Source organism: Camelus dromedarius, chromosome 4 (assembly GCF_036321535.1).
Source record: "Camelus dromedarius isolate mCamDro1 chromosome 4, mCamDro1.pat, whole genome shotgun sequence".
In the NCBI taxonomy this organism is placed as follows: Eukaryota; Metazoa; Chordata; class Mammalia; order Artiodactyla; family Camelidae; genus Camelus; species Camelus dromedarius.
The window spans coordinates 82,117,560-82,138,597 of NC_087439.1; the positions used below are offsets into that span (position 1 = coordinate 82,117,560).

The window sequence follows — 21,038 nt, forward strand, 5'->3', positions numbered from 1 at the left end:
CCCTTGCTCCTTCTGCTGTACCCAGAGCCCTAAAGAAGGTGCAGCTGAGAGCACCTCTCGGGAGATGGCAGTGGCCGAGGCTGCCTTGTTTTCTATTTTTATGAAAGTCCTCTCTTGGTGTCATACTACTCTCTTTGGGTTTAAGCCCAGTTTCTTTCTGATTCAGGGCTGGACTGGTCTGGTGTCAGTGTCCATGGCCAGTTTAAGTCATTCAGGTTGCTGGGCTGGACAAAGTACAGATGCTGAGCAATGGTGGTATGGGGAGGTGAGGCTGGGTAAGGGGGTGTTAACAGAAGGCAAGGTCGCAGACTCAAACCTCAAGGATATCACCATTGGGTAAGCAGCCTAGATCAAACGACCTGGGTTGGATGCAAGGCAGATGAACCTGGTGCCTAGAACAGCCAAGTGATCAGCCAGTGTTGTGGGATGCTGGACTGAGAGCCCTCAGAGCCCCGAAGGAGCCTGGGAATTAGACCGGCAGAGGGAGGGGCTGGGCATGCCTGGAGGGGAACAGCACACAGTGTTCTGTCCCTTTCTTTCACTCAGTGCTGCAGGAGACAAGATAACAGAGCTCGTTTTGCTGTGGTCCTGGGGCCTCAGTACCTTCATGATTAGGGAGTTCTTGCTGGTATCTGACCTGAGTTCCCATCCTGCATTAGATCCTTTCAGTTGCACCTGCCTGACTTTGCAGACCTGCAAGTCGTCATCTTTAGCTTACGTATCCCTCCCAGGAGCCCGGGTATTAGGGTTTCTCCTTCTCTTTGCCCCTCCCGCCACACTGAATCATACCCGTCCCTCCACTGCATGCTTCCGTCCTTCCATCACCTCTGGGATCTGGCTTCTGACTCAGCTCCCAGCTCCCCTTAGGGGGCCCAGATCTGACCCCAGGACTTGAGTCAATACCTGGCTTGGGCTAAGATTTGGCAGGGGGTTGCCGGGGAGGCGATTGCCCCAGTACTGGCTCAGGGCCATTTGGGAGCCTTTTAAGGTTGGGAAGGAGGCTTGGGGCAAGGCAGTTGTCAGCACTTGACTGGGAGTTCTGTGTTCACCACGCTGAACCTCCCTGCACTTCAGTTTCCTCATTTGTAAACCAGAGATAATTATACCATCCTCACGATGAAAGCAAATGTGTGAACGAGCTTTATGAACTGTAAAGCTGTAGACAAATGTTGGTTGTTAGCGTTATTAAGGGGTGATGTGCACAGGAGTGTGGGCTTCCACGGGGCTCCAGGGAAGCTGCCTTTTCCTTTTCTACCCTTTCTTCAGACTGTCTGTGCCTTGGGAACTCCTCCCCTGCCCTTGCCAGGCCCTCAGACCCTCCATATTTCCCAGTCCCTGGGTCCTCAGCCCATCACATCATCTCTGTGCCTCCTCCACCCTGGGGAGCCAGAAAGCTTCATCCCATGAGTCAGTTTCAGCAGGCATTGCAGCCAGAGGACAGCTCCTGTAAGTCAAGCTGGCTGGAGGGCCTCAGGGCTTGAGGGGCAGGCACGTGAGTCTAGACTCAGCCGGCATGGAGGAAGCAGATTTTCTTACCCTACAAGGCACTGTTTGGTCCAGAGCAGCTGGACAGGGGCCAATGGACCCAGAGAGCAGTAGGAGTGGACAGAACCAGTGGGTGGTACAGACATTTGGCAAGGGAGGGGTCCCAGGGCTGGAGTCTGTAGGGAGTGAGTGGGTGGGGCAACAGAAGGGTGTCTGGCAGTGTGGTGTGGGTAGGGGGGAGCGGGTTGAGGGAGGGAGTGTGTAGCGTCTTGTGGGAAGAGGCCTCGTGGAACCACCCCCCTTTTCCGCTCCTCATGACCCCCTTGGTAACCAGGGCTGGCTGCCCCATGCCCTTTTGGGATGCCCTGCCAACAGAGCATGCTTTAGAGAGCCCACAGATCTCAATTTCTGGTTGGGAACCCTGGGAACAGGGGCAACTAGGGATGTAGTTTCCCAGGTTTGGCGGAGCAGGGTCTGTCCTCACTCCCGCTGGCAGCCCGACCCCAGCTCTGGGTCCCTCCCATTCCACCCTACTCCACTGAATGACTCCGGAGACCACAGTTACACTCCCGAAAGGGGTGTGTGTATTGGGGCAGGTGGCTGGGGAGTGTGAGAAGTGTGCTTAACCGAAGTTAAGCATTCTTGATGCTGCCCACATCCATCACACAAGCATTTGAGTACCACCTGGTTGCCAAGTGCTACATCTCTCTAAACAGTTTCTTGTGTTTGGAGAGTGCCAGATAACTTTTTTTCCCAAACCCTTTCACATCTCTTCCATTACTTGAGCTACATCGCACCATATACACTCCTTGCAGAGGAACATCTCAGGTAGTAATATTTCCATTTTACAGATGGAAAGATGAATATGTGGCAAGTAAAGTGACAGAGCTCACACAAGGCCAGCAGCCTTTAGTGAGCGTCCGTAATCTACCTAAGAATGTTAGAAGCAACAGGTGATTTCAGATGATGGAAATACTCACCCATGAAGCAAATAAACTTAGTTCTGATGGCAGATAAAAATAACATGACTAGTTAGCATTTACTACAGGCTTTGTGTGTACCAGGCCCTGTATTGATTGTGTTATCACATTTAACCCCTGCCCCCCGGGAGGTAGCTTCTATTATCATGCCCATGTTACAGATGAGGAAACCGAGACTTGGAAAGCTTTGGCAAATTGCTCTAGAGCATCACTGATCAGTAGAACGTTCTGTGATGATGGAATTCTTATACACTGTCTAACAGGGTAGCCACTGGCTACAGATGCATATGAAATGCAGCTAGTATGACTGAGTGGCTGAATTTTTCATTTTATTTCATTTTAGTTAACGTGCATTGAAATAGTCTCAGGCAGCTAGTGGCTACCCTGTTGGGTGCTCAGCTCTAGGAGCAGAGGCCACTGGGAGACTTCATGATTTGAAGCCCTGTCCCTGGGTCTCCCAAGCCTATAGTTCTAACCACTGCACTGTCCTGACCCCTTTCCTTCTACTCTGAAGAGGATCAGGGTTAGGGTGAAATTGTGCTCATGAACTCCCAGTGTGGGGAGGTGGGGGCAGACTGTCGATGCCCTCTGTGGGTAGGTCAGTCTGGGTGTTTTCTCTCCTTCCTCTCTTGACACCCCACCCCCACCGTGGCTGTGGTCCTGCTTTGTTTCCCTGCGTGCCTGGTGTGTGCACACTCAGCTCACCCCCACAGGCTCTGGTCAGGAGGAAGGGGGATGGGGGCTTCATGCACCCAGGCCTCCGTCCTGCTGCTTTCAGTCCTCCCCTCAAGCGCAGATCTCATATATTTGAGCCCAGGGTTCTAGCATTTTTCCAGCCAAGACCTTGGCCTCTGTACTTCCCTTTAGCTGGCTGCTGCATCCTTATCTACAAAGCAAGGATTGTTGTAACTCCTAGGCTACTTCCTTAGTAAGATTTGTGAGGCTCTATGTGGCTGGTGATTTAGCTAAGGACATTTGGGCCAGAGGATATAGCTTATCAAAGCCCACCCATAGGACCAACACCATCATAACAGAAGAGAGGTGGTTTATTGAAGGTCATGAATATAAAAGGAAAGGAAGGAAAAAATTACAGCATCAGCATCCCCCCCTTTTCCTCGCCCTGGTCTTGGCTGACTGCCGCAGAATTACAGGTTTTCCCTTGGGAAGGCAGTGACTGCCCATGGAAAGGATCTCAGAATGCCACACGGCCCTGTTGTCCATCTTTGATTGGGGTTTGGACAGCATCTAAGAAAGCAGCACGGTCCCTTGAGGCAACTCAGCCGTCCCTCCCCCTTCCTGTCTACCAGAAGCAGGTCAGCCCCGATGGGTGCCCTCCCCAGGCTGCTACCTCAGAATGGGGGTCGTCAGGCACAGCTGTCAGAAGAATGGGGACCTAATCTACTGTAGGTGCCAATGTACCTAAACGTGGAGCAACCCCAAATAACACTTCCATGGCTAGGTCAGGCCGACTGTGTGAAAGTCCCTCTGCTTCTATGTCCATTTTAAAACAAGACGGAAACTTTCTCAACACAACCCTGCTCCGTTTCCAAAGGGAGATACTCATAACTGCACCTGCAGAAATTCCCAGCTACAGGCCAGCCTATGCCCTCTTTTCTCTTACTTCTGTGGTGGGACTACACAGCAAATGAGTAAAGAAATCGCTTTAGAGGACCTTCTGAGACAGTGCATGTGGGGAGAGGGCTGTGACTGGCCTGGCCATGTAGCTGTGCTGTTAACCTCCAGCACGTTCCTCCTTCCTCAGAAACCTCCAGGAACGCTGCTTTGCCTTTGGAGTGAAGGCCGCGCTCCTGAAGCTGGCCTCCACCATCTGGACCTGCGGATGACCCAAGGGTTGACCTGCTCTAATCCTTCTTTACCCAGTTCTACCCAGACAGACGGTTGAGCTGCAGTTCTCTGCACATGCTTTCTGCCTTAGAGCATTTGCTCAAGCGGTTTCCTCTGCCAGAAATGCTTTTTCCTGCTTAAACCAAACTCTTAATTCTAATATCCCTGCCCTCAGTTCTCCCTTCTTCCCTGAGCCAAAAGCAACATCCTGCTCTCTCTGCTCCGGTGACTTTTATCTGCCCCTCCCTTGCCACCTTATTCCTGCTTGCTGTTATAATCGTGTATCTGGCTTGATGCTCCAACCAGCCAGAAGGTTCCTGAGGACAGCACCATGCCTTCACTACTCTCAGTCCTCCAAGCCATATCTGGAGGCCCTCCTGGACAGTCAGGGGCTGTGTGGACCATAGGGGCTATGTGCAAGGTGGCAGTTGTGGGTAGAGATTCCTGTGAATTTCCTAGCCCCTGAAACAACCTGAGGCACTTGCAGAGGCTGGGCAGTACCTGCATCTGCAAAAGGTGATGAGGATTTGCCTGAGAGTGGAGGTTGGGGTGGCAGAGGAGGCTACAGAGTAGTGGTCCTCCAAGTGTGGCCTCCAGACCAGGAGTGCTAGCATCACCTTAGAAATGTGTTAAAGATGTGTATTATTGACCCCAGCCAGACCTACTGGATCAGAAACTGGGTGGGGCCCAGTAAGCTGTGGTTTAAGGAGCCCTTCATGTGATTCTCGTGCAAGGTGGACTCTGAGCACCACTGCCTTGAGTCAGGGACCTTGCACCTGGTGGAAGGCCAGGTGGTGCAGTGGGAAGCACGTGGGCCAGACCTCCAAGGCTCAGAGCCTGGCCTTGAGGTTTAGTGGCTCAGTGAGATGGGACTTAGTGATACCACCTCTTTGGGTTGTCCTTCTCCCGTGAGGGTCATGGTGGTCTGTAGACTTTCGTGTACATAAGAATTACCTGAGGGGCTTTTTTTTTTTTTTTTAATGCAGTTTCCCAACCCCTGTTTCAGGAAATCTAATTTTTCAGGTCAGAGTAAGGCCCAGGAATTTATAGTTTAAATAGTTCCCAGGTGGTCCTGATGTGAGTGGTTCAAGGATCACTCTGAGAAGCCCTGATATAGAGGGCCCTGTGTGACGCCTTTCATGTAGGTGGCTGTGACTGTATCTATCCTGGAAACAGCTCAGGGGAACACACTGGTCTGAAGGGTGAGGGCTTCCTGACTTATGAGCTCCCCCATGCCATTCTTTTCATTGAATGAGTCTGACCTAGAAGCAGTGTTGAAAGGCCAGACAAGGGCACAGAGTGTAGGGGCAATACTTCCATATGTGCATCCTAGATTTGGCTGCCCTCTCCCTGCCTGGTGTAACTGTGTTTCTTACAGTGAGAGCCAGGTGTGTGGGTAGAGCAGGGCTGGAGTATAGGGACTGACTACAAAGATGGTTTTGGCAGTGGGGCCAGTGAAAAGTTAGGTGGCACCCGAGCCTGGTGTGGAGCCCCAGAGGCTCTGGGAGCTGATAACAGAGATCCTAGAGTACCCTCCTTGGCCATGCATTCTGGAGGTACAGAGGGGTGGGGGGCCACTGCCTTGTTTTGAAGAGGCCTCATTCTGCCCCCTCTGGAGCCTAAGTGTCCTGCCTAGGTTGCTCCAACATCCCCCCTTTCTAAGGGACTTGAGGGCCCTCAGAATCACTTGGTCACTGCGTGGCCCCAGCATGCTATTCCCCTAGCCACCACCAGGGGTCTCAGGCTCCCTGCAAACCCAGCCCATTAAATCTCTGCAGTCCCTGCCTGGGCCCTTGAGCTGCCTCAGTGCTGTCCAACCTGGAGGTGACCCCAGAGGGTCACTAGACTCCATGGAGGGAAGGGGGCGCCTGCCTCCAGGGGCCATGCTTGTGATCTCAGCATTAGCTAGTGGCTGAACCCTGAGCAGTTTCTCGCCAGGTACCGTCCTGACTTCCCTCTCCACCCCCACCTCAGGACAGCCAGCCTGAATGGTGGGCCCCCCTCCTTCTTCACTGGCAATGCTGGGAAACACAGGTCATAGCTTGGGAATGTGGCCCTGAGCAGGGGTGATGGGAGGCGGGAGGAGGCCATGTGACCTCTCCTCAGTGGCTCCCCTACTCTGCTGCTCTGTCTCCAAGCCCCTTCCCCACACTAGTCCAGATGGGTGCTAGTTGTGAGGGATCACTGCGGGAAGCAGCCTCCGTCCTCCTGACTGTTGGCCCTGGTGGGGCTGACAGGCTGAGGGACCGTTGCCAACAGGTGCCCTGGGAGAGCCTGTAGGAGGAAGATTGGGTGCAGGCCCAGTACCCCAGGGTGACTGTTGGGGCAAACCTACCATGGCAGGTTTGGGGAGGCAGAGGTGGGATTCTGGGCCCCTGAAGTTTAGAGGGGCACCTCTGGGAAGAAGACTGAAGGTCCTGATAGCTCTCTGATTCTCAGCACTAGGGAAGACTGGGTATGCCCTGGCTCTGTAGTGTTTGAGGCTTGTTGGTGGATTCCAGTGTCAGGAATCTTGGCAGTTTGGTCAGGAAAAGGGGCATCCTAGGGGCCATTTGCCATCAGTACCTCCTCTGGTGGACACGTCAAAACAAATGGGTCAGTGCAAGCGTCTTGGCTGCTGCAGGGCACTGTGCCCCCCATCTTCCTCTGGAGACTGAGGCCCCCACCCTTTGAGTCGAGGCGCCGCTGAGGGGGCTTTGCATTTGTCAGGGTCCAGAAGCTGTAAGTAGAGAAAAGGCAGATCCCGCTGCTTGGGAATGAGCAGGGTGGCTAAATACAGCCGCTGCGCTCGGCCCCTCCCTGCTCCTCCCCCTCCACTCCAGGGCCCGGGCTGCTTGTGGTCTCAGCAGGCACCACCTTCCCAGCCAGCTGCCTGCCTGCCACCCAGCCTGTCCTGGTCTGGCCAGTCCCCACCTCCTCCTTCCCCCTCCTCAGGCTCCTTCCCCTCCCCCAGGACCGCGTGCAGAGCCTGGGCAGGGTCAGCAGAGTGAGTGGGGCTGGGCAGGCTGGGCTCCTGCTCCCTGGGGAGCTGGGCGGGGGTGGGGGGTGGGCAGTGGGCAGGCAGCAGGAGGGCCTGGTGCCAGGACAGAGACTTCGCGACAAGCGCAGCCTGGGGTCTGTGTGCAGAGTCTTGGGGTGAGTTGGGGTGCAGCCCCATGGGGGAGCCAGGGCCAAAGGGGCTTGAGGTGGGGGACCAGGAGGAGGGGCCAGGGGGCTGTGGCAGATTCATGTCTGTATTTGGCAGTCGGATGGGAGCCAGCTCAGTGAGGCTGGGCCCCTGGCCAGTTGCAGGGGAGGGCATCAGGACCCTGGGGACACCTCTCCCCCAAAGCAAGGCTGGTGCCCCCTCCCCTTCCCCCGGCTGAGCCGCCTTCTCTGTGGATGACTCTAACTCTGCTTTCCCAGCCCCTGAGAGTTTTGGGGTCCATGCTCTAGGGTTGAGGCCAACAGGTGCCCCTGGGGTATCTGACGCAGGAAGCTGAGAAGGGAGCGGGGGAAGGGCTGGTTGAACAGTGCCGTCTCATTGGCCCTGGCTCTGAGATCAGGATGGGGCTTGTCTGATGTGTGTGTGTTCCTCTGCACCAGGCCTGGCTCACCCAAGATACGGGTGTCCTGGTTGTGTCACTCTGGGGTCCAGAGACGCGAACCACCTGCATTAGGAGCCTACACTTCCATGCCAGGAATGTGGGTGCCCTGCTCCAGTGGAATTCCAACACTCCCATAAGGCCCAGATCCGCCCCTCTGCTGCCTGAATCCTTTGTCCCGGGCCATTCCCTGTAGTTCCCCCACTCAGGAGGACCAGCAGTCAGGGTTGGGAGAGTCTGGCAGAGCAGAACTCAGGGGCTGAGGGACAAGAAACACCTGGGGAAGGTCACACAGCAAGCAGGAAGTGAAGTCAGAGCAGGGCTGGTGAGGGGGGCTGCCTCAGCTCGTGGGCTCTGTGACATTTCAGACCTTATCAGGACCTTGATCCTGGGCTGATCGATCAAGCTCTCTCAGTCTCTCTGCCCCCTTCTGCCCCTGGCATCTCTCTCTATGCCACTGCCTCTCCTCTGTTTCTCCTCCAGGTGGATCCACATCCCCTTTCAGCAGCCCCATCACCTCTGATGAGGAGTACCTGAGCCCCCCAGAGGAGTTCCCGGAGCCCGGGGAGACCTGGCCCCGAGCCCCCACCATGAAGCTCAGTCCCGGCCAGAACCGCCGTTCCTCTGACACTGGCTCCAAGGCACCCCCAACCTTCAAGGTCAGATCCCTGAGGCCAGCCCCTAGCCTCCTGGGTGCCCCTATTCTTTTGTGTGGCCCCTTGTTCTTGGGGCCACCCTGGGTCTCAGTCAGACTGGTGTGGAAGTGGCCCCTCTCCCAGAACCCCCTGCCCACAGGAGCCAAAGCTAGGCCCTGTCTCCCCTGACACTTTGGGGTCCCCCTTCAGGTATCACTTATGGACCAGTCAGTAAGAGAAGGCCAAGATGTCACCATGAGCATCCGTGTGCAGGGCGAGCCCAAGCCGGTGGTCTCCTGGTGAGTAGCAGCCACTGACCACCATCTGCCAGTGTCACTTGCTCCAGGCTGCACCTTGCGAAGCCTGGCTTTGGGTAAAGGGCAGTGGACCCTTTGCAGACCAACCCGTGATCTGCCTGGGGGGCCTCATCCTAGGTACGGTGGTGCTGCTTCCCCCAACATGCCCCGCCCCTTGTCTGAGGTCCAGGCTGTTTCCGGGCTTCCCCTCTAGGGAGGGGTTTGGGGAACTAATGGTTTCCTGCCTGTCCACTTGGGATGAATGGCTAGGAGTCATCTTACTCCTGGAGAAGCCTGGCCCCCTACGCCCTGTCTCCACCACCATCAGTTGACAATAGGGTGATTTTTGAAGCCTGCTCTGTGCCCAGCCCTGTGCTAGACCCGCACATAATTTCTTTCTGAGCTGCCAGAGCCCAGAGTTAAACTCAGGCCTCAGCTGTAGCGTTTCATTCCAAATGCCTGAACTTCGATTATTCAATTTGCTTAGCTTTCTATTGGTTTAGGTTCTATTTTTCACTTTTAACTGATTATTTTTGATATTGTAAATTATTTCATATTTCTTTTGGGAAGTGGGAGAGCTATCTGTCCATTAAAATAAATAAAAACACGACACAGAATCTAAAAATCAGTAAGAGCTGAATAGCTTGGTGCTACTCTAAGTGCGGTTAAATTCCAAGAAAGGAGAGACCCAGGTGGGCAGAGGTGGTCTGGAAGTTCCTGGAGGGGATGATATGACAGAGTCGGGGGGGAAAACTTAGCCCTAACCCAGGTGCCCAGGGTCAGTGGGGACAGATCTGGAAAGTGGACAGACGATGTGGGGAGAGGGAAGGCCTGATTGGCGCTGCAGCCCCACTCCCCAGTGCATGCAGGTCAGGCCCCTGGGTCTGGGACTGAGTTCTTGCTTCTCTGACAGGCTGAGAAACCGTCAGCCCGTGCGCCCAGACCAGCGGCGCTTCGCAGAGGAGGCAGAGGGTGGGCTGTGCCGGCTTCGGATCCTGGCTGCTGAGCGGGGCGACGCTGGCTTCTACACTTGCAAAGCAGTTAACGAGTATGGCGCTCGGCAGTGCGAGGCGCGCCTGGAGGTCAGAGGTGAGCACCTCACACTCTCCACGAACTCCCCCGCATCCTGGCCCCGACCTCGTCCCTGCCCACTTGCCAACTTTCACACAAGCTTAGTTCTAGGATGCCAGAACCAAAGGGACCTTTGAGGTCCCCAGGTTTAGCTGCTTATGCTGTAGTTGAATAAACTAAGGCCCAGAGAGGGGAGGCGATTTGCCCAAGACCACACAGCATATTGTTCAGTGCTCGGCTTGCTGTTTGGTACTGCTTTCCCTATGCTGAGTCACACCTGCCTCAGTGCCAGCCTGCTTCCCGTCGCCGGCCGTCCTCTCCGCACACTCTTCTGAGCTTTTGTCACCTTGCCCTTGACAGGACCCTTACTTACACCCACTTCCATTCTTCTCTTGTCTCCTCTACCCATCCCATTGCTGTGCAGAAGGTATTATGGTTGGGGGTGGCAGTGGGGAGAGTCTGATAGCTGGACCCGTCCGGAGGGGCCCTTGGAGTGACTTGAGCATGGAGCATCGCAGGGACCCCAGGGGTGCCAGGGTAAACAGAGCTGGGAAGTGTGGAGAAGGCCGGGCCCTCAGAGTCGGGGCAACCTTCCAGACAGTGGGGATGACAGGCCCTAGCCAGGCTGCCCCCAGGGGCTAGTGATTTTCCTCTTGAGGGCAGGCTGTTTGCCTGACCTTCCACTCACCCTTCTCATTGGGCAGGTCAGGGTCGGGAACCCCTCCTCAGCTCTGCACTCAGCCACCACCCCTTCCTTCCTGGCAGAGGCCAGCTATGAGGATACTCTCAGCTCCCTGTTGGAGCCCAGACCCTGAGAGTCATGGTCACCTCCCTGGGCCCCACCTGCCTCAGTTCCCCTGTCCTGTGCCTCCAGTTCCTGGGGTTGCTACTTCCTCCGTCTCCGAATTCTTCAGCTCTCAGCCCCCCCAACGCAGCCCCATTCCCTTGCCTGCTCCTTCCCCTCAGGGTCTGGCTCTGCCTTGCTTCTCTGTATTAACCCACGTCTCAGTGCTTCTCTCTTTTTGGGATTTCTCCCAACATCCCCCAGGCTTTGGGGTGCTCCTGACTCCTGGGAATGCCTCTCGCTTGGTTATCCAGGGCCTCTAGCTGCCCAGGAACCCTGGAGACCTAGCCTCTGACTGGCTGCAGTCCCTCCCCACCTACCCCAGGGCTGACCTCAGGGGAGCTGAAAGTGGCAGTGCCGCCCTGGCCATTTTAGAGGGGCCCTAGCCAGGTCTGCGTGCCCGTGCGTGCCCGTGCGTGCCTGTGCGTGTGCGTGTGCGTGTGCTGCACTAACCTGCCGCTTGCTGACTGAGGTTTTTGTCTGTACACAGGCGAGTGAGCTCAGGGGGCCGCCTGCACTCCCCGCCGCTACCCTCCGAGCCGCGCCCCTGTCTCAGGCACCTCTCGGACCTCGCTGTGTTTCACTGCCTCCTGCCCACAGACCCTGCCGGCCCGGACCCTGTCCCAGCCTCCCCTCCCCTCCCTACCCATTCAGCGTCCTGGGATAGCCCATGAGACCCCATGGACCCCTCACTCCCCAAGTGGACGTATGGCTGGGCAGGCTGGGAGCCCCCACACGGACTGAGTGCCAGAAAGGGGCGGCCATGAGGGGTATCAAAACCACCCCCCAGTCTCTCCCCAAAGGGGAGCACCCAGCGAGTGCATGTGCTACCGCTTCTACAGGCCCTGTCTGTCTTTCCGTTTGTCTGTCTGTGTGTCTGTGACAGTCAGGGAAGGATGCCTCTGAGCTGATGTGGGGTGAGGCAGAGGGGGAGAGGACAGGGCATGGCATCTGTAGGACAGAGGGGTCCAGAGGGACAGGGGGCTGTAGACAAGGGGCTCCTGGTGGGGGCAGATCACTGATCATTCCAGAAACGGGTTTCAAATGGCACAACACTTTATTTCACAAGAGACCAAAAGCCAGAGGCCCCTGGGCCCTGTGCTGAGGAGGCCTGGCTGAATCCTGGCCCTGGGCAGGCTTAGGGCCCATTTGGGGCTCCCTTGTTCACTGATGCTCTGTCTGGGAATGAGGGTGTTAGCCAGGCTTGGTACAGGAGTAGGGGCCGGCTGTAGTGGGTGTGGAAATACTCGGAAATACCTGTTTCTTAGTTCAAATAAAGTCCAGTTTGTACCCAGCTGGTGTGCTGTGTTTTTTTTTCCGCCGCCGTCTCTGCCCCTATGTGGCCCTCTCAGTTTTCATGCCCTTGATTCCCTCCCGCTTCCTCTGAGTTCACCCTTTTGGCCCATGTGGGATTGCCATCCTGAAGCCAGGCCTGGGAGCTCCTTGCTGTCTTGGCCTGCTGGGTGGGCGGGCTTTCCCTGTCTCCAAAGGAACAAAATGCATCTCTCTCTCTGTGTCTGTCTGTCTCTCTGTGTGTGCGTGTGTGTGTTTCCCTTGCCCCATGTTTCTCTGCTCCATGCGTGCCTTCTGTGGCTGCTTCCCCACCCCCAGCACACCCTGAAAGCCGGTCCCTGGCCGTGCTGGCCCCCCTGCAGGACGTGGACGTGGGGGCCGGGGAGATGGCGCTGTTTGAGTGCCTGGTGGCGGGTCCTGCCGACGTGGAGGTAGACTGGCTGTGCCGAGGCCGCCTGCTGCAGCCTGCGCTACTCAAATGCAAGATGCATTTCGATGGCCGGAAATGCAAGCTGCTTCTCACCTCTGTGCATGAGGACGACAGTGGCGTCTACACCTGCAAGCTCAGCACGGCCAAAGGTAACTGCCCACTGGGGCCTGAGGGCTGCCATGGCGCCCAGGTACTGGAGGGAGGGGAGTGGAGGTGGAGGAGCTGGGTGCAGAATAAGACGCCCAGAAAACGGGGCTCTGCCTCCTGGGAGAAGAGTAGTGGGGTGGGAGATAGTGCAGCACACCTGCTTGGATAACACCAGCGTTTGGAGTAGCACCTGACTCAGCATGTTCTGTATGAATGTTCGCTGTTTTTCCTGTCGGAGCCAGCTACTGAAGTATACCAGCCACACCTGGACTTGGGTTCCAGTTCTTGTCCTGCCACATACCAGCATGTGACTTTGGACAAGTCACTTCATCTCTCTGAGCTTTAGACTATTCATCTATAAAAAGGGATCATGATAATACCTACCTCCTAGGGGGATGGGTAGGACTAACGAGGACTGATGTATGTACAGAACAAAGCACAGACCTGGCAAAGGGTGGCAGCTAATAAATCTCCGCCATTGTCATTATTAATGACGTCTCTGACCTGGCCCCTGTCCTCTTTTGAAGAGCTGGTATAGTGCCTCACCCAGTTGTGGTGATGAGCACCTAAAGGTGATCCCTGTAAGCAGGAACGGTCAGGTCAGCATAAGGGGCCATTATTTCCCCCAGAAGATTCTTTGTAGGGTGGTCGAGTGGGGCAAAGGGGAATTTACCCTGGGTCTGGGGTGGGGGTGAGGGAGTGTGGGCATGACCAGGGTGGGCAGAGGAGGGTTCTAAGGGTCGGGGAAAGGGGTGTGGGGGAGGGAGTGGGCTCAGATTCTATGCCTTAGAGCTGAGCTGGGCAGGATGAGATGAGGAGAGGAGAGTCAGGCCGGGCCCTGGACTCGTGTCATATCCCCAGGCCCCATGGCAGCCTTCCACCCACCCTTGCTGACCCTCACCCTCCTGAGATAGTCCAGTCTTTAGATCTTGCCCTGCTCTGGTGCCCTGGAATGTTGCTGGGCTCTGCCCAGGCTCTGGCTTCTGGCCCAGCTTCTTTTTCCTGCCCAGTATGAGAGCAGGACCCTCAAGCTGGGGTGCCTGGGGCATGGTGTTCCCCGCCCCATTGCTGACCCCTCCCCACCAGACGAGCTGACCTGCAGTGCCCGGCTGACGGTGCGGCCCTCACTGGCGCCCCTGTTCACACGGCTCCTGGAGGACATGGAGGTGCTGGAGGGCCGCGCAGCCCGCTTTGACTGCAAGATCAGCGGCACCCCACCCCCCTCTGTGACCTGGACTCATTTTGGTATGGCTCTCCACCCTGTAGATGTTTGGGGATCCCCCCAAGGGCCAGAGGGCGGGGTCCCCAGCTGAGGCTGCTCTGCTCCTGCCCCTCCCTGCCCAGGCCGCCCCGTGGAGGAGAGCGAGAACTTGCGGCTTCGGCAGGACGGGGGCCTGCACTCGCTGCACATTGCCCATGTGGGCAGCGAGGACGAAGGGCTCTACGAGGTCAGCGCCACCAACAGCCACGGCCAGGCCCACTGCTCAGCCCAGCTCTATGTGGAGGAGCCGCGGATGGCGGCCACTGGCCCTAGGTACTGCCTGGGGCCCCTGGGGCTGCCAGGGGTGCTTCTGTGGTGCCCTGGCCCTGTGGTGGGAGGTGCGGCTCTGGGCCTCTGGGCAGCTGTGTACTTCTTCCAGCTCAAAGCTGGAGAAGATGCCATCCATCCCCGAGGAACCCGAGCAGGGCGAGCTGGAGCGGCTGTCCATGCCTGACTTCCTGCGGCCACTGCAGGACCTGGATGTGGGACTGGCCAAGGAGGCCATGCTGGAGTGCCAGGTGACCGGCCTGCCCTACCCCACCATCACCTGGTTCCACAATGGCCACCGCATCCAGAGCAGTGATGACCGGCGCATGACACAGTGTACGTGTCCAGGAGGGGACCCTGGGGGTGTCCCCTCCAGCACCCTTTTTGCTGCAGTTCCCTCTCCCACCTTTGGGTCTTGCTTTGCAACCTTCATTGTGCCTGGGAGAGGGGAGCGCAGAGAGGCTATGAGGCCACTGCTTCCTTCCTTGAGCCCTTGAGCCCACACAGCACCCGTCGACTGGGTCACCAGTCTGGGCCTTGGTGGCCTGTTAGCATTTACTGGATGGGCAGTACAGCCTGCTACTGACTGCAGGCAAGTTACAGGACCCCTCTGTGCCTCAGTTTCCTCATCTGTGGTAGGCTTGTGATGAAAATTGAATCAGTGAATGCATGGAAAGCACTTAGGGCAGGGCCTGGCCAATAACAAGGGGTCAATAAGTGTTACTCTTATGGGTACCGCGTTGTTGCCACCATCAGCATCCTTGTCGATAAAGCGATGCTGCTCACAGCCTCCTGGAGAAATTCTAGTGAAAAGCCCAGTGTGGGCAGTGTCTGGTATCAAATGGATGCTTGGTCCGGGGTTGGTAAAAGGCAAATAAAGAAGAAAGAGTGGGGAAAATACCTAGGAACGTATTTGGGACCATGTCCTCTCAGCCTAGGATGTTTTCTCACGGAGTATCTTAGTTCCACCCTTGAGGGAATCTGAGTCTCCTGTGAGAAGGTCTACCTCCTCCCCACCAGCAGTGCCACCCCGTGACCTGTGATGGGCTCCTCTCTGGCTGCAGTGTGACAAAACTCACCTTTACTAAGCCCTTCCTGAGTGCCAGGCCCTGGGTGCTCGAGGCCTGATGGGGATGATCTCACCTTCCTCACCACAGACCTGTGAGGCAGGTGCTATTATCCCTGTTTCCAGATTGGGGAACTGAGGCTTATAGAGGGATAGTGACTCGCCCAAAGGCAGACAGGAATGGCGTGACTCTGGTGTCCACCTCCTGACCAGGACGTCCCCTTTTGCCCATGTCTCACTCTCCCCTCCCATCTCCTGTGTCACCACCGTGGCTCTGACCCTCCCCTCAACCCCTTCCATGGCTATCTTTGCTCAGCCCACAGGCTTCCTGTCTCTCACTCTGCCCTGAGGCCCCGGGTGGGTGTCTGTCTCAGGATCTGAGCTGGCGTCTCTGCTTCTGTCTGTATCTGGGATCAGTGGCAGCCCTGGGCTTCTCTTCCCGTATAAATAGTGTCAACAGAGATAAATGAACCAGTGATTGTTCCATGCAGAGATAACCGCTAAGAGGAGGGAGGGGTGTTTGGGGATGGCCCTGATGTCAAGGAAGGAGGACAGTGCAGGTCTCTTCCCCTTCACGTCCCCCCGGGGATGGCCTCCTTACCATCATGCAGGGAGCACAGGGTAGGGAGAGAGCTTCAGAATCAGAGGGAAGCAAGTTCAGGCTGTAGCATCATCATTTATTAGTGGTATGACCTTGGACAAGTTCGTTAATGTCTCTGACCTCACTGGTAAAATAAGGATAATTTTGCAGGGTTGTTGAAAGGCTTATGGAGAAAAAAATGCATGTGAAGTATCTGGCATGGTCTAGGCATAGTGCAGACAACTCTTCTTGTAATTTATAATCTAATGTACTTTGCACTTAACTGTATGCAAGGCGTCAGGTTCTGGGCTTGGCAGGACAAATCAGCTGTCTTTAAGGAGCTTGCAGAAGGCATGATACGTGAAGAAAAAAGGAAGGACCACCCAAAGCAGTCAGCTGGGTGCTGGAGGTCCTGGGGAGGGAGTCAGGGATGGAGGTATAGAGGGGACCAGGGGCACAGACAGGAAGCTTCCCAGGACTGGCACTCACTTGAACTGCATCTTGAAGGAAAAGGAAGCCTTAGGTAAGAGAAGAACATTCCAGAAGGGAAGAATTTTGTGAGCAAAGACCTGGAGAGGGAACTCATGTGGCTTGTTCAGGGACCTGATGGCAGGTCAGGGTCAGAATGTGGAGGCATAGCAGGAGACGTGGCTCAGTGGGAGTTTGGGCCAAAGGCTTTGGATGCCACCTGATTGGCAGTAGGTGCCATTAAGGTTTCCAGATCAAGAGGTAGCATGCAATGCAGACCACACTGGTGGAAGCTTTCATGGCCAGTGGCCTTGGGGATGGAGAAGAAGGCACTTGGGCACAAAGTCTTGTCAGAACTTGGACATGGAGGTCATGAACCCCGAGAGATGTGGAGATGAGGGGCAGTAAACGGGGTAGGAACCTGCAGAGGGTGAATTGGTATGGGAGGAAGATGAGAAGTCACTGAGCCTGAAGTGCTAGAGGGACAGGCAAGAGGGGCCAGGGCTGCAGGTGTGGACTTGGCAGCCCGGACCTAGAGTTTGCTGCATGATGGACACCCTTCTTGTGTCTGCTCTGCTCCTTGTAGCAAGTGGGGGTGGATGGCCAGGCCTGGGTGGCATGGACCCATCCCCCAGAGTATGCCCCTAGCTCAGGACAATGTCATTGTCCCTCCCCCCCAGACAGGGATGTCCATCGCTTAGTGTTTCCTGCCGTGGGACCTCAGCATGCTGGTGTCTACAAGAGCGTCATCGCCAACAAGCTGGGCAAAGCTGCCTGCTATGCCCACCTCTATGTCACAGGTGAGGCAGGTACCCTCCTGGTCAGGTGCATCCACGGCCCAGCCTCCGGCCTACCCACACACTGGGCAAGGGAGTGGCTTCCACACCAGCTCCCTTCCCCTTGGTCCCCTGGGGAGCCATCTGGCCTTGCCTCTGCCCCTATGACCATGTCCCCAGCCCCCAGCCCATTGCCCCAAAGCTTGGTGGTCCTGCGGGGCCATGGGGCCCTAAAACCCAGCAGACATTCTGTGTGTGGCTTTCAGATGTGGTTCCAGGCCCCCCAGATGGTGCCCCGCAAGTCGTGGCTGTGACTGGGAGGATGATCAAGCTCATGTGGAACCCCCCCAGGAGTCTGGACATGGCCATTGGTGGGTCTGGACCACACAGGGGTGTGGGTAGGGATGGGGGCGTGGACAGGGCAGTCTTAGCCGAGGGGACCGAGGGTGGGCAGGAAGGGAGAGCAAGGCCCAGCAGGGCACAGGGGCATAGGGGCATACAGGTGAGGGGTGGGAATAGATGGAGCACTGGGAGCATGGCCAGGAGGGGCTTTGCTGGTCCCCTCTCCATGGTGGGTGAAGCTCCGGCTCCAGATCAGGAGAGGAGACAAAGTGGGGGCTGCCACATTCCCTTCTCTTCTCAAAGGGAGTGGGTGCTTGGGTCATGATCCTGGGAAACCCCTCTCCTTCCCTGGGCATCTCTTCCTGCTCTGTGCTTCTCCCTACCTCAGGTAGCAGCAAGAAATTGGGATTAAGTCAAGCTCCCCCTATGCCTGTAACTGGACCCCACACCTTACACCTCATTGGCTCTGAGCCTGGCCAGGCCTGTGGTTGGGCAGGAGCAGATGGGGGACAGGCAGAAGCAACAGGAGAAGCTGAGGCAGGTCCTCAGAGCAGAATGATGTTGAGTTCCTGGTTCCCAAGCCAGCTGAATAGGGACAGAGGGCACCCCAGCAAGGCCCATCTCTAGCAGCTGCCTTCCCCCCAGACCCAGATGCCCTGACCTACACTGTGCAGCACCAGGTGCTGGGCTCGGACCAGTGGACAGCGCTGGCCTCGGGCCTGCGGGAACCCGGGTGGGCGGCCATGGGGCTGCGTAAAGGGATCCAGCACAGCTTCCGGGTCCTCAGCACCACCATCAAGAGCAGCAGCAAGCCCTCGCCCCCCTCCGAGCCAGTGCAGCTGCTGGAACATGGTGAGTCGGGGGGTTCCTGTGGGGTGGGGGTGGGGGTGGGGGCAAGAGCTGCTGGGCCTGGGAGCTCGGTGTCCATGGAGGAGACTCCAGGGCTGATTTGGACATGAAAACTACGGTGGGAATGGGTTGGCTGGCCGTGACCCCTACTCGTCAGAGTGCTTCCTTCCCACTCCGGAAATAGCGCATGCAGTTGACAAGGCTGAAGCTCTAAGTCAGACCAGCTGGAGGTCCAATCCCAGCTCTGCTGCCTACTGGCTGTGTTCCCCTGGACAAGTTGCTAAACACCTCTGAACCTCAGCTTCCTCATCTGAAAAATGGAGCTTGCATGGTGATTGGGAGGGTTCAAGGAGCAGTGGGTGCTGAAGATCTGGCGTCAAACCCAGCATAAAGCCAGCCCTCCTCCTCCCAGGCCCGCCCCTGGAGGAGGCGCCCGCCGTGCTGGACAAGCCAGACATCGTGTATGTGGTGGAGGGACAGCCTGCCAGTGTCACCGTCACCTTCAACCATGTGGAGGCCCAGGTCGTCTGGAGGAGGTGGGGCTCTGCCTTGCATGCCCTGTGCCTCACATGAGGCAGCCCAGCTCCAGGTGACCAGGTCTGGATCCTGCATGACCTCCCTGTCGTGTGTCCCTTAGCTGCCGAGGGGCCCTCCTAGAGGCCCGAGCAGGTGTGTACGAACTGAGCCAGCCAGATGACGACCAGTACTGTCTTCGGATCTGCCGGGTGAGCCGCCGGGATATGGGGACCCTTACCTGCACTGCCCGCAACCGCCATGGCACACAGGCCTGCTCAGTCACACTGGAGCTGGCAGGTGGGTGACAGCCGGCCTCCTTCCCTCTCCTCCCTCTGAGGCCCACAGCCTTCTCCTCACACCCCCAGGGATACACACCCACCTGCCAAGCCTAGGTCTCCCCTCTCAGGGGCCATTTAATGGCCACAATAATACCAGTCCTAGTTACAATAACAGTAATAGTACTAATAAAGATATTTATTGAGCACCTAGTATGTGCCAGGCTCAGTGCTAAGTATCTTACATGTATCACCTCATTTAACATTTCTGTCAACCCTGGAAGATGGAGTCGGTTATTATCCCCATTTTACAGATGGGGAAACTGAGGCTCAGAGATTGTGCTAAGTAATAGGCCCAAGGTCACATAACCTAATCAGTCAGGAGCTGGGATTCAAGGCTAGGTGCCCTACTCCAAAGCCAGACTATGCTGTTAGCTCCTGCGTTAAACACAACAGGAAGTAGAACCTCAAGTATAAAAAGCCGGGAGAGGGGCCAAGTCAACTTAAAAAAGAAAAAGGCCCAAGTGAGCTCATCTTATCACCAGACTCTCAGCTCTAGGGATCCTGGCTGTTGCCCTTTTGCACAAGCCTCTTTGGCGAGCCTCCCCATCTTTGCAGTGAGGACCTTTTAATAATTTCTCCTTTCAAGATACAGTCTCTCAGGCCGTAGCATGCATTAAGTAGTAATTGTCTTGTTTTCTGGTTTGTTAATTAACTCTAGACATATGTAACTGCCACTCAGAACTTCAGATCAGCATGAGCTAAACAGTGTTACCTGCTGAGTAGATAAGATTCCAACCAAATGCAAAGGAAGTGACATTTTAGTTAGCACAGGCCGTCTTATCATGGGGTAAACGTACATTTTCTGGTGCTTTAAAAAAAATCATTGAAGTTGGCTTAAAACCTTCTGATCCTTTGACCTTCATAGATGGACCCCTGCCACTGCCCCCACCCCTACCCACACCCCACCCCCAGCAGACTATGACCAGATTCCTAGAGAGCAGGGCAGGCAGCTTTAAACTAGAAGAGAGGTGGCAGTAGAGTGTGTGAGGAGGAGATAACGGAGACCCTACTGGCCCCTCTGTGGAGGGTGGGTAGGGTGGGGCTGCAGGAGATCTGGGCCCCTGGTTTCCCTTTTATGTGTCTTCCCCTTTGCCTAGCTTCCCCCTACCCCACCCCAGCACTTCCTACTCAGCCATCACTTTGCTCCTTGACAGTACCATCTCCAGGACTCATCTTTCTTCCCAGATATAGGAGGAGACTCAAGGTTTGGGGAGGCCCTGGCCACCAAGAACCCTGCAGCGGGCCTGGCTGGGACAGTAACTGAGGGAAACCCTGACCCAGCTGGCCAGGGCTAGAGCAGGCCTGGGGCTTGGATCTGCACCCCCTCCTGCTGTGCCCCACCCCCTCTCCCACAGGCAGGTAGAATGGCCTCTTTCCTCCACACCTGCCCCACTGATGCATCTTCTGTGCTCCCAGGATGACCTCCCCCTTTATCTGCGTAAAAGTTGAGCTATGTGCTTGGACATGAGGTGCTCCCTGCCCAGCTTTTCCCTCAGGGCCTCTCTCTCTCACTCCCCTTAAAGCCAGGATCCTCAAACATGCTGGGGGAGGGGGAGGGCACCAGAACGTCACAGGCTTCTCCGAAAAGCACAAGCACATTGGAATATGTATTTAATTCCGTCATGAGAATTAGAAACTGCTTTACCAGGAAATACCACAAATGCATGATATGTGTAGAGAATAAAATCAGTCTCACATGGGAGAACTAAACCGAGAATCGGTACCCGTTTATTCATCTTGCCAGCTCCCAGATGGTAGAAGTCCCCTTAAATATTTAAATAAGATTCAGAGAGAAAACTTCAAGATAGAGGCAATGCCATCCGTGAACTTCATTCAGGGTCACAGACTGAGCCACCTGCAAGGCCCAGGACAGGTAAAGTCAGAGAAGCCCGCAGTCGGACTGTGCAGAAGGGCAGCCACCCACAGGGGGCAGTGTCGGGCCACTCCTCACCAGCCCATTAATGC

At 56.1% G+C, this 21,038-nt stretch overlaps 1 protein-coding gene across 8 annotated transcripts in view; it reads left to right on the plus strand.

Annotated features, from left to right (window-relative positions):
* The window catches only part of SPEG (striated muscle enriched protein kinase), a 55,058-nt gene that overhangs the window by 16,951 nt on the left and 17,069 nt on the right, over positions 1–21,038 (plus strand). For 5 of the 8 annotated variants that reach the window (XM_031452225.2, XM_031452229.2, XM_064485196.1 and 2 more), the window contains 12 exons: positions 8,378–8,553; positions 8,740–8,828; positions 9,739–9,914; positions 12,352–12,612; positions 13,697–13,855; positions 13,955–14,144; positions 14,251–14,474; positions 16,933–17,052; positions 17,295–17,399; positions 18,016–18,222; positions 18,632–18,755; positions 18,857–19,032. In XM_031452225.2, the coding sequence (XP_031308085.2) occupies positions 8,378–8,553; positions 8,740–8,828; positions 9,739–9,914; positions 12,352–12,612; positions 13,697–13,855; positions 13,955–14,144; positions 14,251–14,474; positions 16,933–17,052; positions 17,295–17,399; positions 18,016–18,222; positions 18,632–18,755; positions 18,857–19,032 (2,007 nt within the window). Of the gene's footprint in view, positions 1–7,105; positions 7,297–7,370; positions 7,446–8,377; positions 8,554–8,739; positions 8,829–9,738; positions 9,915–11,230; positions 12,038–12,351; positions 12,613–13,696; positions 13,856–13,954; positions 14,145–14,250; positions 14,475–16,932; positions 17,053–17,294; positions 17,400–18,015; positions 18,223–18,631; positions 18,756–18,856; positions 19,033–21,038 lie in introns of those variants that run through there. The other 3 variants (XM_031452233.2, XM_031452232.2, XM_064485197.1) reach the window with 3 other exon arrangements.